A 16,153-nucleotide genomic window follows, 5' to 3' on the forward strand; every position below is an offset into this window, starting at 1 on the left:
TTTACATCGATTCTAGCATTAATAAATATACAACTCCTGTCACTACTGGGGACAACATTGAGAGACACCAGACAAATACAGAAACCAAGAACCCGAAATTCAGTAAGAATTCATTCTGAAGTTCTAGCCAGTGTGTGAATCCAGTAGGCAAAATGGAAAGTCTGCCAAGGCCCAAGATCCAAGCTAGCAGACAGAATATGAAGAGGCAGAGAAAAACCTCACAGACACTACGGAGGCTCTGTGAACCCAGGTCACCCAAGACTCCTTCTCTATGTCCTCTTGGTGACACCAACAGCTGAATGGGGGCCTTTGTGGAGCCTCCGTTGAGGAGGCAGGTGAAAACCCTTGGCCTACTAACACTACTACAGCATGTTAGAAATCTGGGTCAGGAAGGCCCCTGGCAGAGCTTCATTAATCATTAGTATGAGAACAGGGATGCCAGGCGGCCGGAGTTACCAGGAGGAAGCAGTCAGGACATTGGGATCAGCTTGTCCCAGTGTGGTCCCTGACTGGCTCTAAAACCACATGCAAGTTCCTTCATCTTACAGTGAGGGAGTCAGGCAGATCACTGGTTTTCAAGTTGTGAGCCTCAGACTCCTATTCTGCCCTACACACCTGGTGGGGGTGGAATGGTGGGGAGGAGCCAGGTCCTGCCTAGCAGCACTCTTCCTTTTATCTCCTCTGAGCCTTGAACCTGGAAGACCCCTCAAATTCTAATAGTTTATGCAGTTTAACAAAAACTCTGTAAACTACATCTAGGTTCAGAGTCATACAGAAGGTGCTGATGGGGACAGAGCTGTGTCAGACCCAGTCACAGAATTATGAATTCACGGCTTGTGGCCAGTGGGGAAGCACTCCAGCAGTGTACCGCTTCAGGATTCCCCTCAGGTTTCAAGATCCCCAAGGCCCAATGTTCTCTGATGCAAAGTTGAGGAGGAGAAAGAGGAGGAGAGGGAGAGGAGGCTTCCCCATATGGCAAGTGGATCTTCCCTCCTGCCTCCAAGAGATTGACTTGTGAGTCACCTGGGAGCTAATGACACTCTGGTCCGGAAGCAGATTCCTGTGATTGGGTGTTTCCTGTGGCCAGTTGTGCTGGTGTTTTATGCCCTACTTAAAATCAGGGCATCTGGTGTGCCTTTTGGGAAGTGCTGCGAGTCGCCTGCTAGGACTTGCTCAAGGCCTTTTCCCACAGCAAAGGGGGAAAAGTTGAAATCACTGCCTCATAAATTAGAGCACATGCCTGGATTGTCACTCTAGGGTTTAAGGTTTTCAGAGAAAAGAGGGAAATTTGTGTTTCTATTGTTTTCTCCCCTGGGATTGGAAATATTTCACAATTACATGTGGAAAAATGCATTTGGAAATGAATTTTTAAAAAAATCAATGTGGCATGTGGCCATAATATTTCTCAGTAAAGTCATACAAGCTTCCGTTCCAAGGGTACACTTCAGGGCTTTTATTTCCTTCTTCTCGCTAGCTTATATCATGAACTTATCAATATGCTTTTTCTCTATTGCCCCTCAATTGGAGTCGTTATAATGAGGTAATGGGCATTTGGTCTTGTTTCTAAATTTCCACATTTCAGCTTTTAAAATAAGAGTTGAAGAATGTATTTTTGTTTTGCTCCTTAGCACTGTTGATAGTCCAAGAGAGCTCTGAACTCTGAAATATGGGCACTGTAAATATATATGTATGTTCATGTATTAATATCCATATATTCAAATACATAGATCTTATTAAATGACCCAATGGATATTGAAGAAATAACTTTCATATTACTTTGAAATTTTATTTTATTTTAAAAGAGGAAAAGAAAAATGAAAAAAAAATGTCTTTGCAGTGAAAAGGCTAGAAACCAAGGAGGTGGTAGCTTTTCTTTTTTAGCAAAGAGTGGAAAGGAACTTTATAAAGTATATCTAAATTTTTTTATTTTAATTTGTTATATGTGACAGCAGAATGCATTGCAATTCCTATTACACATATAGAGCACAATTTTTCATATCTCTGGTTGTACACAAAGTAGAGTCACACCATTCATGTCTTCATACATGTACTTAGGGTAATAATGACTATCTCATTCTATCTTTCCTACCCCCATGTCCCCTTTCTTCCCCTCCCTTCCCTTTGCCCTATCTAGAGTTCATCTAATCCTCCCATCCCCACCCCCAGGAGTGGTATCTTAATGAGCTGAGGGCAGAGTTACATTTCCTTTTCCCTCCTATCTCCAGCTCTTAATATCTTTTTTAAAATTTTTTGTACTAGGAATTGAGCCACATCCCCAACTCTTTTTCTATATATTATTTTGAGACAGGGTTTCACTAAGTTGCTTAGGGTCTTGCTAAGTTGCTGAGGTTTTGGTTTTGAACTTGTGATTCTCCTGACTCAGCTTCCCAAACCTCTGGGATTACAGATGTGCACCACCATGTCTGGCTCCAGTTTTTACTATCTTGACAAGTTGATATTTAGGATTTTTCAAATTAATGCTTGACAGATGATGATCATCAACAAGATAGTAAATAGTAAACCATGAGCACACTGAAGTAATTAAAGGGGAAATTTGGGCAAAATATTTAGCAAGTTTTCTTTTGCACTTATATATTTTATTTGGATGATTGGTTGACTGGTTGACTGTTTACCGCATCTCTGCTAACCAGGCCAACCTATTGTCCTAGTTAAGGAAGAAAGGCAGAAATGCAGCATGACTGGCTTATTAATAAGTCAGCAATAAGGGGAAGAGCTTGGCTCTCTGGAATATCTTGAGAAGGGAGGAACTCGAAGGGACCTTATATATTTCATCAGGTTCAGCTGTGGCTAATTATTTAGCTGTCCTATGAGCAGGATGTCTCTGTTCTTCCAGGTTCTTTCCAGCTTTGGTATCTGTCCACCTGAACTGACAGACTGCTGGTCAGGAAGCTTGCTCTCTCAATGTAAAACAAAACTATGTAAGCATGATTTAGAGAAGCCAAGCCCACCTAGAGGCAGTGCTGACTATTTTAGCTCATATCAAATCATCATTTGCTAGCTTCAAGTACATAAAAAGAAGTCATTCTTCCTAGCCTAGCTACAAGCATCAAATCATTCCAGAATCAGCAGGTTTTTCAGACACTTGAGAGAGAGGTGCTTATTATTAACTTCTGATGTCAGCAAAGAGTTGGAAATCTGTGTGGTCATGAAGATGAGGTCTCATCCATCACCAGCTCAGCAAAGGCTGTTATCATATCTCTGAGCCTGCAGAGCCTGTGGCACATGATGTAAACGACATTATAAAAGGCATTTCCTAGGAGAATTCTCCAGGAAGAATCTGGCCAATAGAAATGGATCTTGGAAGCAGGCTGATCTCATTGGAAACAAGAGAACATATATGTGCACGTGCCTTCATGGATAAATACTCCCTCAGATACTGCCCTTTCCTGGAAACAGAGACTGGGAGAGCAAAAAGCTTCACAAACATCCTTCTAGGATCCTTTCTCTCTTTCATTTTTAGACTCCTTTTAGCCCCAAGGGAAGCCAAAGAGGAGTTCACCCAGACAACAAGTTTTTCCAGGGAGAATTTGGGGTGTATCCGTTTTCTAAGTGGTATATCAGTTTTCTTAAAACTCAATGTTTGTGGAAGTCTATAGCAGTCAGAGTCTCAAAAATATTTCTGGCCTTTTTGTATTCAATAATGCCAGCTAGTTCTCAGCCATTCTGAGACCACAGGTATCTCCTTGGAACTGCTGTTGTTATCCAACATGTGCCCCTCTTGACTTAACACACAGGCATGAGCCAGACCATGACTCTCAGAGATTTCTGGCACTTTAGAGCCACTGAACTCACCTGCCTATTTCCTATCCTTCATCTAAAAAGATTAGCAAAAAAAAAGTGAGATTAGCAAAAAGGACAAAAATATGATTAGGAAGGAAGAAAAGATGGGCCTTCCACATCCATTAATAAATTTATACATTCATACTACAAAGTTATAGAAACTTAGCATTTTCCAAAGACTGTGCTAGAGACTGAGATATAGATGAATTGGAAACAGCCTGACTTTTGAGAATGGAAACAGAATGGTGGTATTATTATTAACATGACAATTTGTTAATGCATATGTACACCAGTGGGTTATAAGAACATGGGGAATGGCCCCAAACCTAGACTTGAGGACATCATCCATACAGATAGTGCTTTTATTTCTTTGACTCCAATAAGGTAAGTCACTCATAAAGCAAATGTAGAGGAATACTTCAGAGAACAAGTAAAAAAGATAGGTGGGACAGTAAACTTGGATGATTGATGTTGGAGATGATTGATTTTGGTGACAGTAATCTGCAAAGTTGTACAATTTTTCTCCTGCAGCCTCAGCTGCCTCGATGTAAAATCAGATAATGAGTCATAATTCTTATCTGAGTTTTATTGGGTAGATGCAATGTATTAGTCAGCTTTCCACCACTTTGACCAAAATACCTAACAAGAACAATTTCGAGGAGGAAAAGTTTAGTTTGGACTCTTGGTTTCAGAGGTTTAGTCCATGGTGAGCCAATTCCATTGCTCTAGGCCTGAGATGAAGCAGAACATCAAAAGCTGCTCAGTTCTTGGAAGCCAGGAAGAAGTAGGAGAAAAAAAGAGAGAAGAGTCAGAGACAAAATAAAATCCCCAAGGTCACACCCCCCAGTGACCTTGTTCCTCCTGCTATGCCCTACCTGCTACAGTCATCATCTATTAATCCATTCAAATTATTAATCCATCAAATGAATTAGCCACTGACAAGGATACAGCTCTCATAATTGAATCATTTTACCTCTGGATATTGCCACATGAACTTTTTAGAGGACATCACTTATCTAAGCCTTAACATGCAGCAAAAGAGCTCGTTAGGATATTATTGAAAGAAGAGTCCAGGTGACCAACTAGAGATTTAAAACTGGATAGATAAAGGAAGAGATTGGAGGAAGTAAAAGAACCAAGGAAATGGAGGTCTGTAGGCTGGCTGTCAATGAGGAAGGGTATTAAGAGTAAGCATATAAGCCAGATGCTATGGTGTAGCCTATAATCCCAGCTGCTCGGAAGGCTGAGACAGGAAGATGGAGAGTTCAAAGCCAGCCTCAGCAAAAGCAACATGCTAAGCAACTCAGTGAGATCCTCCTGTCTCTAAAGAAAATACACACACACACACACAAAAAAAAAATAGGACTAAGGATGAGACTCAGTGGTTGAGTGCTCCTGAGTTCAATGCACAGTACCAAAAAAAAAAAAAAAAAGAGTAAGCATATGAGAGGGCTAGAGGATAGGAGACTTTCATTCATTCATTCATCAAGTGTTTAGTGAGTGCTTTGAATATCAGGGTCTAATGCTGGGAGTTCATCATGAGCAATTCTAATTGGGACTCTTATAACAATTAAATAAATTAGGTACTGTATTAAAAGGTAGTAAGTACTGTGATAGTGTGGGAAGAAGGGAATAGAGAGGATAAAAAGGATTTGGATTCTGGAGCAAGAATATACTTTTAAATGGTGATGCCATTATAGCTCTGGTTGAGAAGGTAACAAGATATGAGGGCAGAAAGGAGATGAACCAGGTAAATATATGGATGGAAACATCCAGGCAAGAGAATACCACTCAAAGCCTTGAAGTGTGTGAATACCTGCTGTTTTCAAAAAGCAGCAAGGAGGGTGGGCTCTGTGGCTGGAGGGGAATAGGCACAGGAAAGATTTTGAAAATTGAGAAAGGGGCTTGGGATGTGGCTCAAGTGGTAGCGCGTTCTCCTGGCATGGGTGAGCACTGGGTTCGATCCTCAGCACCACATAAAAATAAAATAAGGATATTGTGTCCACCTAAAACTAAAAAAAAATAAATAAACATTAAAAAAATTAAAATAAAAAATAAAATTAGAGAGGTAATAGGAACCAACTGAGTAAGCTTTGGAGACCCTAATAGTGACTAACTTTTCCTCTGGGAAATAAAAAGCTATTGGGAGTTTTGTGCAGAGAAGTGGCATGATCCAGTTTATCTTCAGTATGTCACTCAAGTTGCTGTGCATGCTGAAAATAGCCTTTGGGGAAGTTTCAGGGTAGAAGCAAGGAGACCAGTTAGGAGGCTATTGCAAGTAAGACTTTGATCAGGTGGTGGCAGCAGAGGTGGTGAGAAGAGGTTAGGTGCCGGATGTATTTTGAAAATAGAGCCAACAAGATATCATGACAGATTGGATGTGGGAAGTGAGCAAGAGTCAAGGAAGACTCCAAGGTTTTTGGTCCAAGCAAATGGAAAAATGGAACTCCTGTTGGACTGGGGAAGAATGTGGGAGGGGAAGGTTGAGAGAGAAAACTGGGAGTCAGTTTTAGACAGATTGTAGTCCAAGAGCAGCATACTGATGTTTAAAATTCCTTAAGTGGAACCATTTCCAATGATCATAAGATGCAGGCTACAACTCCACGGGTGGGTGTCAGGAGTGGAATAAAGTGAAGTCATTATAATAGAGAATTTACAAGACTGAAGGTTGAAAGGTTAATGAAATCTCCTGGGATGGCCTCCTAAGATGGTGGCCCAGGCAGGAGAGAAGGGAGCAGGCCAGCTCTTATGATACAGAGTTTAAATATAAATGGCTAGAGGTCACACTAATATTAGTTTGAGGTGCAAAGAATCTGAATTAGTATCACAATGAATCAGACATTAGAAATAGGCACAACAGCAAAAAGATCAGATTTGCAGGAACACATCAGATAACACATCAGATAACACATCAGATATGATAAGAGTGTTTGGAGTTCTAGATGAGATGAATTTAGCATCCCATTGTAGCACAGATCAAAAACAGGGGGTTGAAAAAGAATCATAATTTAAATCTTAATTATTTCACTAAAAAGCCTTTTGGAAAGACATTCATATTTGGTTTTGGATATGTTAAAGCTCAGTGGCACCACTTACATCAATTCATGTAGCATTTTTTGAAAGCACATCCTATGACATCTTAGGAAAATTTTCTAATAGTCAGCACATCAAGAAATACCTTCTGCCTCAATCTTAGGCCATGTTTCTAAACCCAATAACTCCCTATATAATGTCTTCAAATTCTGAAACCAATATTTGATAAAGATTTTTTTAACATCATACCATGAGCTGGTGGATGCCAATTAAGCATCAGAATTCATTAAAGATTATTGAAATGATACTTCAGGATTATGCAAGTTCTGCAAGACATAGATATTTTTCTATAGACATCTAAAAGTATTTCTCTACATATACAGAAATCTTACTTAAAAGTGGAAAAATCAAGAAAGCTCTTGCCTTATACTTTGAGACAATAAATGAAAAGAAAAAGATAATGAGATATCTATAACATCTTTTTTTAAAAAAAATAATCCCACCTTGTTTCAGACTGCCAGTCACTGAGTTCAGGCTTTTAACTCTTAATCAATGGAACACAGTAATGTAGATGGCACTATTTACAATTAAGTATATACTGTTTACATCTTAAGACTTTGTGGAAATTGTGTATTTGTGATTGAAAAATATAAATGACATTGATGATTGAATTCCTATCAGTATGGCAAAGTCATTCCCCAGACATAATTATCCTGGTGAATTAGAGATGATTCACCTTTAAGTGGCTTCACAGGTGTTCACTAGGCCAAACAAAATAGGAAAATCATCTTCTATTCACTTTTTCCTTTTCTGAGGCAAGTTTTTAGTAAAATTTCCTCAGAAAAAAAGTATGAAAGAATATATATGTAAGTCTATACCATGTCATTTGAACAATGAATTTGTACCAGTGTCTGAGATATGAATACTATGTAATATCTATTTCATCAAAACTAACTAAATGGAGTTCCTCTTAACTAGATCAGAAAAGGGAAGAATTCTAAATCAAGATTCCATGCAGGACTGAATCTCTCAAAGGAGACAGAATTATGGTACTCAGATAAACTGGGGGCAGAGAAGAATAAAGTGAGAAACCTATCTATTAGTGATCTAGACACAACAGATGTGTGGCTGTGAGATCCAGGCAGGTGCTTGGTAAGGAAGTCATCATCAGCTATCCATGGCTTATGTGCAGGAGCATTCGAGCAACTAGGGAGTGTAGGGGACATGGGAACGTGATCTTGAGTATTGGTCTTGCACGAGTCCCCCCACTGGTTGAAATCACTGCTCAAGCTTCCAAGTGGCCAACCCCATGGCATCAGTGACCTCTGCTCTAAGTCAGTGTCAACATGAGTCTTTCTAAAGTAGTACTTTTCTTAAAGAATGCTTTGTGAAAGTGCTGGTTAGCATCATTCCTATTTATGTAGCTAACATTTACCACATCTTCCCCCTTCTGTCTTAGAGAGACAAAGAAACTAGGGAAGATCACTCTACAGTAAGTCCACGTTGGAAAACATGGAGGCAGAGGAGGTAGACCTGAGAATGTGTCTAGGTAGGATAGGATAGGTCTTAAATTTGGATAGAGGAGACTTAAAGTAAATGACAGAAGAATGAAAAAAAAATATTCTTTTAGATATCACAATTTTTTTGGGGGGGCAGTATTGGGGGTCAAACCCAGGGCCTTGTCCATACTAGGAGAATGCTGTACCATTGAGTTAATCCCCAATTACATGTCATTCTTGCTAAGTAATAAAGGTGGTATTTTAGGAAAATAAGTCTGAGAGTAAGGTACAGCATGTGCTATCACAGGAAAAAAATGCTGTTGCAGAAAGTGAAAAGTTACACCAAAAATCTAAAACTTAATATTTTTATATCACCTTAGAATTAAGTTTTGGCTTATACTTCTTTTGGGCCCCACAATGACCTGGGGGGTATGAAAGATGGTGTTATCTTCATTTCATGGAAGAGGAAACAGAGGCCTAGAGCCATCATCCCCACCTGTCACACCTGACTTTATCTCCTGCCTCTCACATGACTGTGTCTTGGATAAATGTGGTAACAGGAATGAGATGAGAAGAAAGACTGTGACATAAGAAGGAATAGAACTTGGTGATTGAGCAAAGGTGATAAACAGAAGAAGAAAAAGATGATTCCTAGGTTACTGAAACATGGACAATGGTGATATTATAATACTGGTCCCTAATGTTGGTGACATGCCTACTGTGTGCCAAGCTCTGTGTCAAGCACTTTGCAGTAGTGCCTCAAAACTCTCAGACAGAAAGTATTATCATTATTATTATCCCCATTTTACAAGGGAATACATGAAAGTTGTTCTCATTTTTAGAGAGAGAAAAAAATCAACATCTTTACTATAAGACAAAGTTAAGCTCAAATAAATAAATATATATATATATATATATGCATGTGGTGACCAGGCTGAATTTCAGGGTGATGGTACGGTGTTCTTGTGTATGGGGATATATTAAGACACCAGCCATGTGGCACGTAGTGATTATGACACTGGCAAATGCAACATGCCAGACTGCTTGTTGAATGCTTCCTACTGTCATCAAAATAGGCCGCACTGAATGACTGTTATGAAAAAAAAAATTAACAAATGTTGGTGAGGATGAGGGGGAATAAAAGGAATCCTTACACACTGTTGGTGGGAATGTAAAGGGAATGTAAATTAGTATAGCTACTGTAGAAAACAGTATGGAGTTTCAGGAAGGAAGGAAGGAAGGAAGGAAGGAAGGAAGGAAGGAAGGGAGGGAGGGAGGGAGGGAGGGAGGGAGGGAAAGAGAGAGAGAAAGAGAGAAAAAAGAAGAAAACTAACAATAGCACACTACCATATGATCCATCTTTCCCACTCCTGAGTATACCCGAAAAGGAAATGAAGTCAGCATACTAAAGTGATACCTGCATGCCCATGTTTATTGCTGAAGCACTATTCGCAGTAGCCACGATATTGAATCAACTAATGCATGAATGAATAAAGTAAATACGGGGTATGTGTGTGTGTATTTGTGTGTGTGTGTATAATGGAAAATTATTCAATGATAAAGAAGAATGAAATTATATCATTGTTTGATTGCTGGATGAAACTGGGGATCATCATGTTAAAAAAAATAATAATAAGCCAGGCACGAAAAGACAAGTGTCACCTGTTTTCTCTTATATGTGGAAACTTAAAAAACAAAACAAAACAAAAACCTGAAAGTAGAAGAAAGTCTATTAAGGAAGGAAAAGAGGAAGGGGGTGTGGGACAAAGGAGGGTAATAGAGAGGTTAAATATGATCAAGGCATGATATATGCATATGTAGAAATGTCACTGTCAACCCCATTAATTTGTACAATTAAAATATGTAAATAATTATAAAACAGAATAAAAAATAAATAAAATAGGCTACCTTAAGTGGATAGTTTTACCTTGTCCTGGCCTTTAAGCCATTCAATCAGGTAACTTGGAGACAGGGAAGAATGCCTTCCTCCCCAGTTATTATATAAAATACAAGTATAAAGCAGGGTGTGGTGGCACATGCCTACAATTCCTGCTAATCAAGAGGCTGAGACAGAAGGATCACAAATTTGAGGGCAGCCATTGCAATTTAGCAAGACACTATCTCAAAACAAGATATAAAGAGCTGGGAATATAGCTTAGTACCTGCCTAGCATGTGCAAAGTCCTGGGTTCAATCCCCAGTACCACACATAAAAAAACTATATATATATATATATCTCCAGTGATTATCAAATGATTCTTAGTTGTAATATTGCATTTATATAGTATATACTATTTAGACTAAAATGCTTAAATATAATTACATTCCTTCTTGTTACTTGCTAATTGTATTTATTTTCAGTCACTATTCAGGAAGCCTGGTTTCCCAGCCCGAATCCCTGCTGGTGCTCAGAGACTGAGACCCTGATTGTTCGCATCTCACTCTAATCATCTAACTGCTCTATAACCTCATTTAAAACTACTTGGAGAAAAGATCCTGCCCTAATTTCTTGCCTTTTTCATCCCTGCTTTTTCTTTCTTCCTCAGGTAGAAAAAGAAAAATTTACATGTCAATTAAAGTACACAGTGTATGCAAAAAATTCCAAACCTCTTTTCAGATAGAAATTTACCTTACAGCTCATTTCTAAAAGCTCCAAACTGTCTCTCTGGGTATCTACCTGCTAGTTATTTATTCACTCAGCTGTATATGCAGTCCCTTAGCAACCCTAAACTTCATGGATACCATCGTAACTCCTGTCTGCTGCCTCCTGAGTGTAGGTAGTCAGCCTTCTTTGCAAGAAGTGCCAGAATTTAGTTCTCTTTGAAAATAAATTTGAATAAGCCATAAGTTTTCACAGGGCAGTGAAATGGTTTCTTCCCAGCAGGAGCCTTCACTCTGGGGCTGCATTGAAGATTATGCTGGAGAGGAAGCAGCTTGGATCTTGGAGATCTTTGACTGCAGTGCAAAGGATCATAGTTTTAAGTATCTTTCTTCCTAATTCCATCTAGGATTGTGAAGATGTCCAGTCCCAATCTGAACATTGTGACCTTACTGGGCAGTTGTCTGACTTACAGTAGTGCTTATCTCTTTGGGATTCAAGATGTTTTTGCAGGGAGTTCAATGGAAACTCTCATTCAGGTAGGTGACATTTTGAAATTTTGTTTTGAATATAATGCTAAAGCTTGGATAAATTTTTCCATCAGCTGCTCCTGAGAGTAGCAGTTCCTCATATCCCTGGCATGGGCACTTTCACAGGTGATCCCTGACACACTCAGCCACTTAGGTCCATCTTCTATTTGATGCCCTCTATGGACCTGAAGCTTTGCAGATCAGAATGCATGGAGACCAATGAAGATTCCTGTCCTGACTCTTGCTTCTGTCCCCTTCCACCTATAGATAAGACTGTCTCTGCTGTGCATTGGGACCTCCCTTGTGTTTGGCCCTGTTCTGGGGAAGAGCTGGCGACTCTACAAGGTGTTTACCCAGAGAGTACCAGACAAGAGAGTGGTGAGTTGACAGCAAATACACAACACTGGATTGCAGGCAGCAGCTCCACATGGATTAAAAGCTAGAGAAACATGTGTGGGTCAGTGGACCTCGCTCCTCTTAGGATGATTTGAAGTTCTTGTTCCTCACTTAAAATCTTTGAGTCAGGTGGTTTCAAAAAGCTCCAGGTCTGGAAGGCTGTGAGCTAATGCTATTGGAAGATAGGTCTTTAAACACAGGCTCTGCTTCATGCACACCCATTCCAGGCCCTATGGAGGTTCCAGGCACAGGTGTGAGGGAGAACAAGATGCCCAGAGAGACTATTTCTTGGCACAGGTGTGAGTTAGAAGTGGAGGGAAGATATGATTACAGAGAAGCTATAGCAAATGAGCAGAACTATTGCTCTCCCTGGATCCCAGTTCTTTTCAATGAAGAAGGCAGTTCTTTGTACTGAGAAAGATGTGACTAGAGCTGTGAGCAAACAAGACGATACCCATGCAGCCGATAGAAGCAACCCCAGAACTATGTTAAAGTAGATCACCTATGTGTCCCTGGTGTCCAGCATCAATCTAACCAACATTCCTCCATTTTCCCCTAAGCATCAGACCTCAAAGCCTGACCATCAGCCTCTTTGGCTAAAGGCTCTTTCCAGACCTAATATATAATTCAGCTGGAGTCTACTTCTCTGGAATGAGATTTTTTTTTCAAACATTATCAAATCATGATGAATATTTATCAAAAGCTCAGCTGTGAGTAACCACACAGATGAAGAAGATTGCCCAAAAGGACAGAAAATGCGTCTATCCCTCCAGAACACTGACTCCTTTTTCAAAAATAGGTTTTGGTTTTTTGTGGTTTTTTTTTTTTTGAGGCAAGAAAAATTATGATTTGCAAAGATTTTCTCATACTTTGTGCCCTTTATTTTATTTGTCATTCAAACAGAAGACATTGCTAATTTTGATGAATTCCAATTTACTTATTTGTTCTTTATGGATCAGTTTTCAGTATCATATTAAGAAATGTTTGCCTAACTTAAAAGACTAAAAGATTATTTTTCCTGTGTTTACTTCTAGAAATTATAGCGTTTTAGTTTTTACATCTAGAACTATGATCCATTTTGAGTAAATTTTGTAATATGGTGTGATATATTAATCAAAGTTCACCTTTTTGCACACGAATATACTATTGTTCTTATACAATTTGTTGAAAAGGCTGTTTTTCTTCACTGATTTACCTTTGCATTTCTCTCAAAAATCAGTTGCTCAGAGATGTATCGATCTGTTACTAGACTCTTTTGTCTCTTTGTTGTATGTGGGTTTTTTTTTTCTTTTTTATCTTGACAACAGTACCAAACTACCTTTATTTCTGTGGCTTCCTATTAAATCTTAAAAGCAGGGAATGTTTACTCTCCAACTGTGTTCTTCTCTTTCAATGTTGTTTTTGTTACTTTAGGTTCTTTGAATTTCGTATGAATTTTTTAATCAGTTTTTCAACCCCTACAAAAATCCTACTGGATTCTTGATTTATGTTGAATCTATAGATCAAATTGTAGAGAATTGATTGCTTAACAAATTTGGGTCTTCTGACCCATGAATGCAGTATATTTCTACATTTATTTAGGCTTTCTTTCATTTCAACTCTGCAATTTTTTTTGTACTTTTCAAAATAAATCTTTCATATATTTTAACATATTTATTCCTAAGTATTCATATTCGTATGCTATTATACATGTTGTTTTTTAAATTTTACTTTCAGACTGTTTATTTTTATTTTTATTTTTTTGTAGTTGTAGATAGACAAAATGCCTTTATTTTATTTGTTCGTTTTTATGTGGTGCTGAGGATCAAACCCAGTTCCTCACACACGCTAGGCAAGTGCTCTGCCCCAGCCCTCAGATTGGATTTTGCTATAAAGTATAGCATACAAATAGAATATATTTTGCTGCAACTTCACTAAACTACATATTATTTGTAGCAGCTTTTTTATGGATTCCATCAGATTTTCTACATAGATGATTAAATTATCTGTGAATAAACATCTCTTCTCTGCTGGCATTGGATAGAAACAACAGTACATTCTTGAACAGAGGTGGTGAGGGCAGATATCCTTGAGTTATTCTTATGGGGAAAGCATTCAGCTTTTCAAAACTAAGCATGAATGTTTCATTGTAGACACTGTTTATCCAGTTGAAAAATTCTTTTCTATTCTTATTTTTCTGAGAATTTTTACCAAGAATTAATGTTGGGTTTTGTCATATGGTCTTTCTTTTTTAGATTGTTCAGATGGTAGGTTATACTAAATGATTTGAGATGTTAAATCAACCTTACATTCCTGGGAAACTCCAATTGGTCGTGATGTATTATCCTCTTTTTTTTTTTTTTTTTTAGAAATTGAGAAAACAATTTATTTTTTTCTAATATGTATTATCCTTTTTGTTTATTTGTATTCATTTTTGTAAAAATATTGTTTATAGTTTGTATACTTGTGCTTTTAGTGGATATTGCCCATCAGTTTGTTTTCTTATAGTATCATTTTCTAGCTTTGATATCAAGGAAATGCTGACCTTATAGAATGAGTTGGGAACTGTTTCCTCCTCTTTGGCTTCTGTAAGAGTTTGTACATATGCATGTAATTTGCACTCTTGTGTTGTGTAGGCACCTTACAACAGTATGCATCCACTCCCCATCCTCAACTTTGTGTCGTTGTTTTTACTTTAATATATGTTATAAGGCCCATACAATTGTTGTTACTTTTGCTTATACAATCAATTATCTTTTGAGGTATATAAATTATAAATATGAATCATATATTTTTCCACATAGTTATCATTTCCAGTGGTCTTAATTTCCTGTATAGATCCACCATCTGGAATCATTTTCATTTTTCATTCCTTTTAGTGTGTGTGTACTAGTTTTGAATTCTTTCAGTTTTTGTATATCTAAAGAAGTCTTTATTTTGCCTTTTTTCTGAAACATACATAAATGCATATATATATATATATATATATATATATATATATATATATATATATATATATACACACACACACTTATACTTTTTCCCCAGTTCTGGGAGTTGGACCCAGGGCCTTGTGCATGCTAGGCAAGTTCTCCCCCATTGAGCTACATCCCCAGTTCCTGCAAAATGTATTTCTGGGTACAGATTCTAGACCAGGGTTTTCTTTTTCTCTTTCATCTTGAAGATGCCCTTCCACTATATGCTCACTTGGCTTTATATATCTAATGTGGAGTCTGATATCTTCCTTTTCTTTGTTCCTCTACACATAATAGCCTCCCCCAATCCCTACACACACACACGCTGCTTTGGAGAGTTTCTATTTATTGCTGATTTGAACAGTTTGATTAGCCAACTGACTTATTTTATCTCACCTTGAATCATGTACCTGGTTGTGCCTCTTTCTTTCCATTGGCTATCAAAAGCTTAGATCCACTCAGTGGCTTGGGAGACTGAGGCAAGAGAATCATGAGTTCAAAGCCAGCCTCAGTAACTCAGCAAGACCCTCAGCAACTTAGCAAGAACCTGCCTCAAAATACAAAAATAAAAAGGGGTAGAGATGTTGCTCAGTGGGTTCAATCCCTGGTACAAAAAATATAATAATAATAAGCTTAGGTCTTCGATGCTGCTTGTGCTTCCCACCTAGGCCTTCATCAGGCTTCTCTGTTCCCTCATATTTTTCAATATTTTATGATGTTAGGATGCATGTGTATTTTTTCTTAATTTTATTTTTTGGTCACAAAAGTAACATTTTCTTCATATTAGGTCACATAATTCATATGTATATGAAGAAAATGTTAGTAATTCCTCCTGTACCCACGACCATCTCTCAATTCCACCCTGAATTAATAGTTACTAACAGTTTAATATAAAAAACCTCCAGATCTCTCTGTGCTCATATAAACATATCTAGAAACAACAGTGTATTTATTTTATAAGACCCTTTGAATTCTTTGTCAGAAGAAATAGGGTGTGAAAAAGTTAAACAAATGGAAATGTTTGATGTAACAATTTTGACAACGATGCTAAAGTCATTGCAAATGTTTGATGCCTGTTTCATGTTTGATGTCTGCATTTGAAGCTCCTTGAGAGGCCTGTCCCTCGAGCTTACTGCTCAGAGCATGTAGGACATTCTAGCCAACAGAGAACATTTCAATCTTGACTCTTGCAGATTATCAAAGACCTGCAGTTGCTGGGGTTGGTGGCAGCCCTGGTGATGGCCGATGTGATCCTGCTCATGACATGGGTGCTGACTGATCCCATTCAGTGCCTCCAGATCCTCGGTGTCAGCATGACGGTGAGGGACCCAAACTCCGGGGA

General features: G+C 38.3%; 1 protein-coding gene across 1 annotated transcript in view; it reads left to right on the plus strand.

Annotated features, from left to right (window-relative positions):
• Window positions 1-16,153, plus strand: part of Gpr156 (G protein-coupled receptor 156) — a 93,507-nt gene that overhangs the window by 59,588 nt on the left and 17,766 nt on the right. The window contains exons 4-6 of the mRNA XM_005327630.5: window positions 11,341-11,470; window positions 11,729-11,839; window positions 16,005-16,130. Of these exons, the coding sequence (XP_005327687.1) occupies window positions 11,341-11,470; window positions 11,729-11,839; window positions 16,005-16,130 (367 nt within the window). The remainder of the gene's footprint in view (window positions 1-11,340; window positions 11,471-11,728; window positions 11,840-16,004; window positions 16,131-16,153) is intronic.

Source organism: Ictidomys tridecemlineatus, chromosome 3 (assembly GCF_052094955.1).
Source record: "Ictidomys tridecemlineatus isolate mIctTri1 chromosome 3, mIctTri1.hap1, whole genome shotgun sequence".
Classification (NCBI taxonomy): Eukaryota; Metazoa; Chordata; class Mammalia; order Rodentia; family Sciuridae; genus Ictidomys; species Ictidomys tridecemlineatus.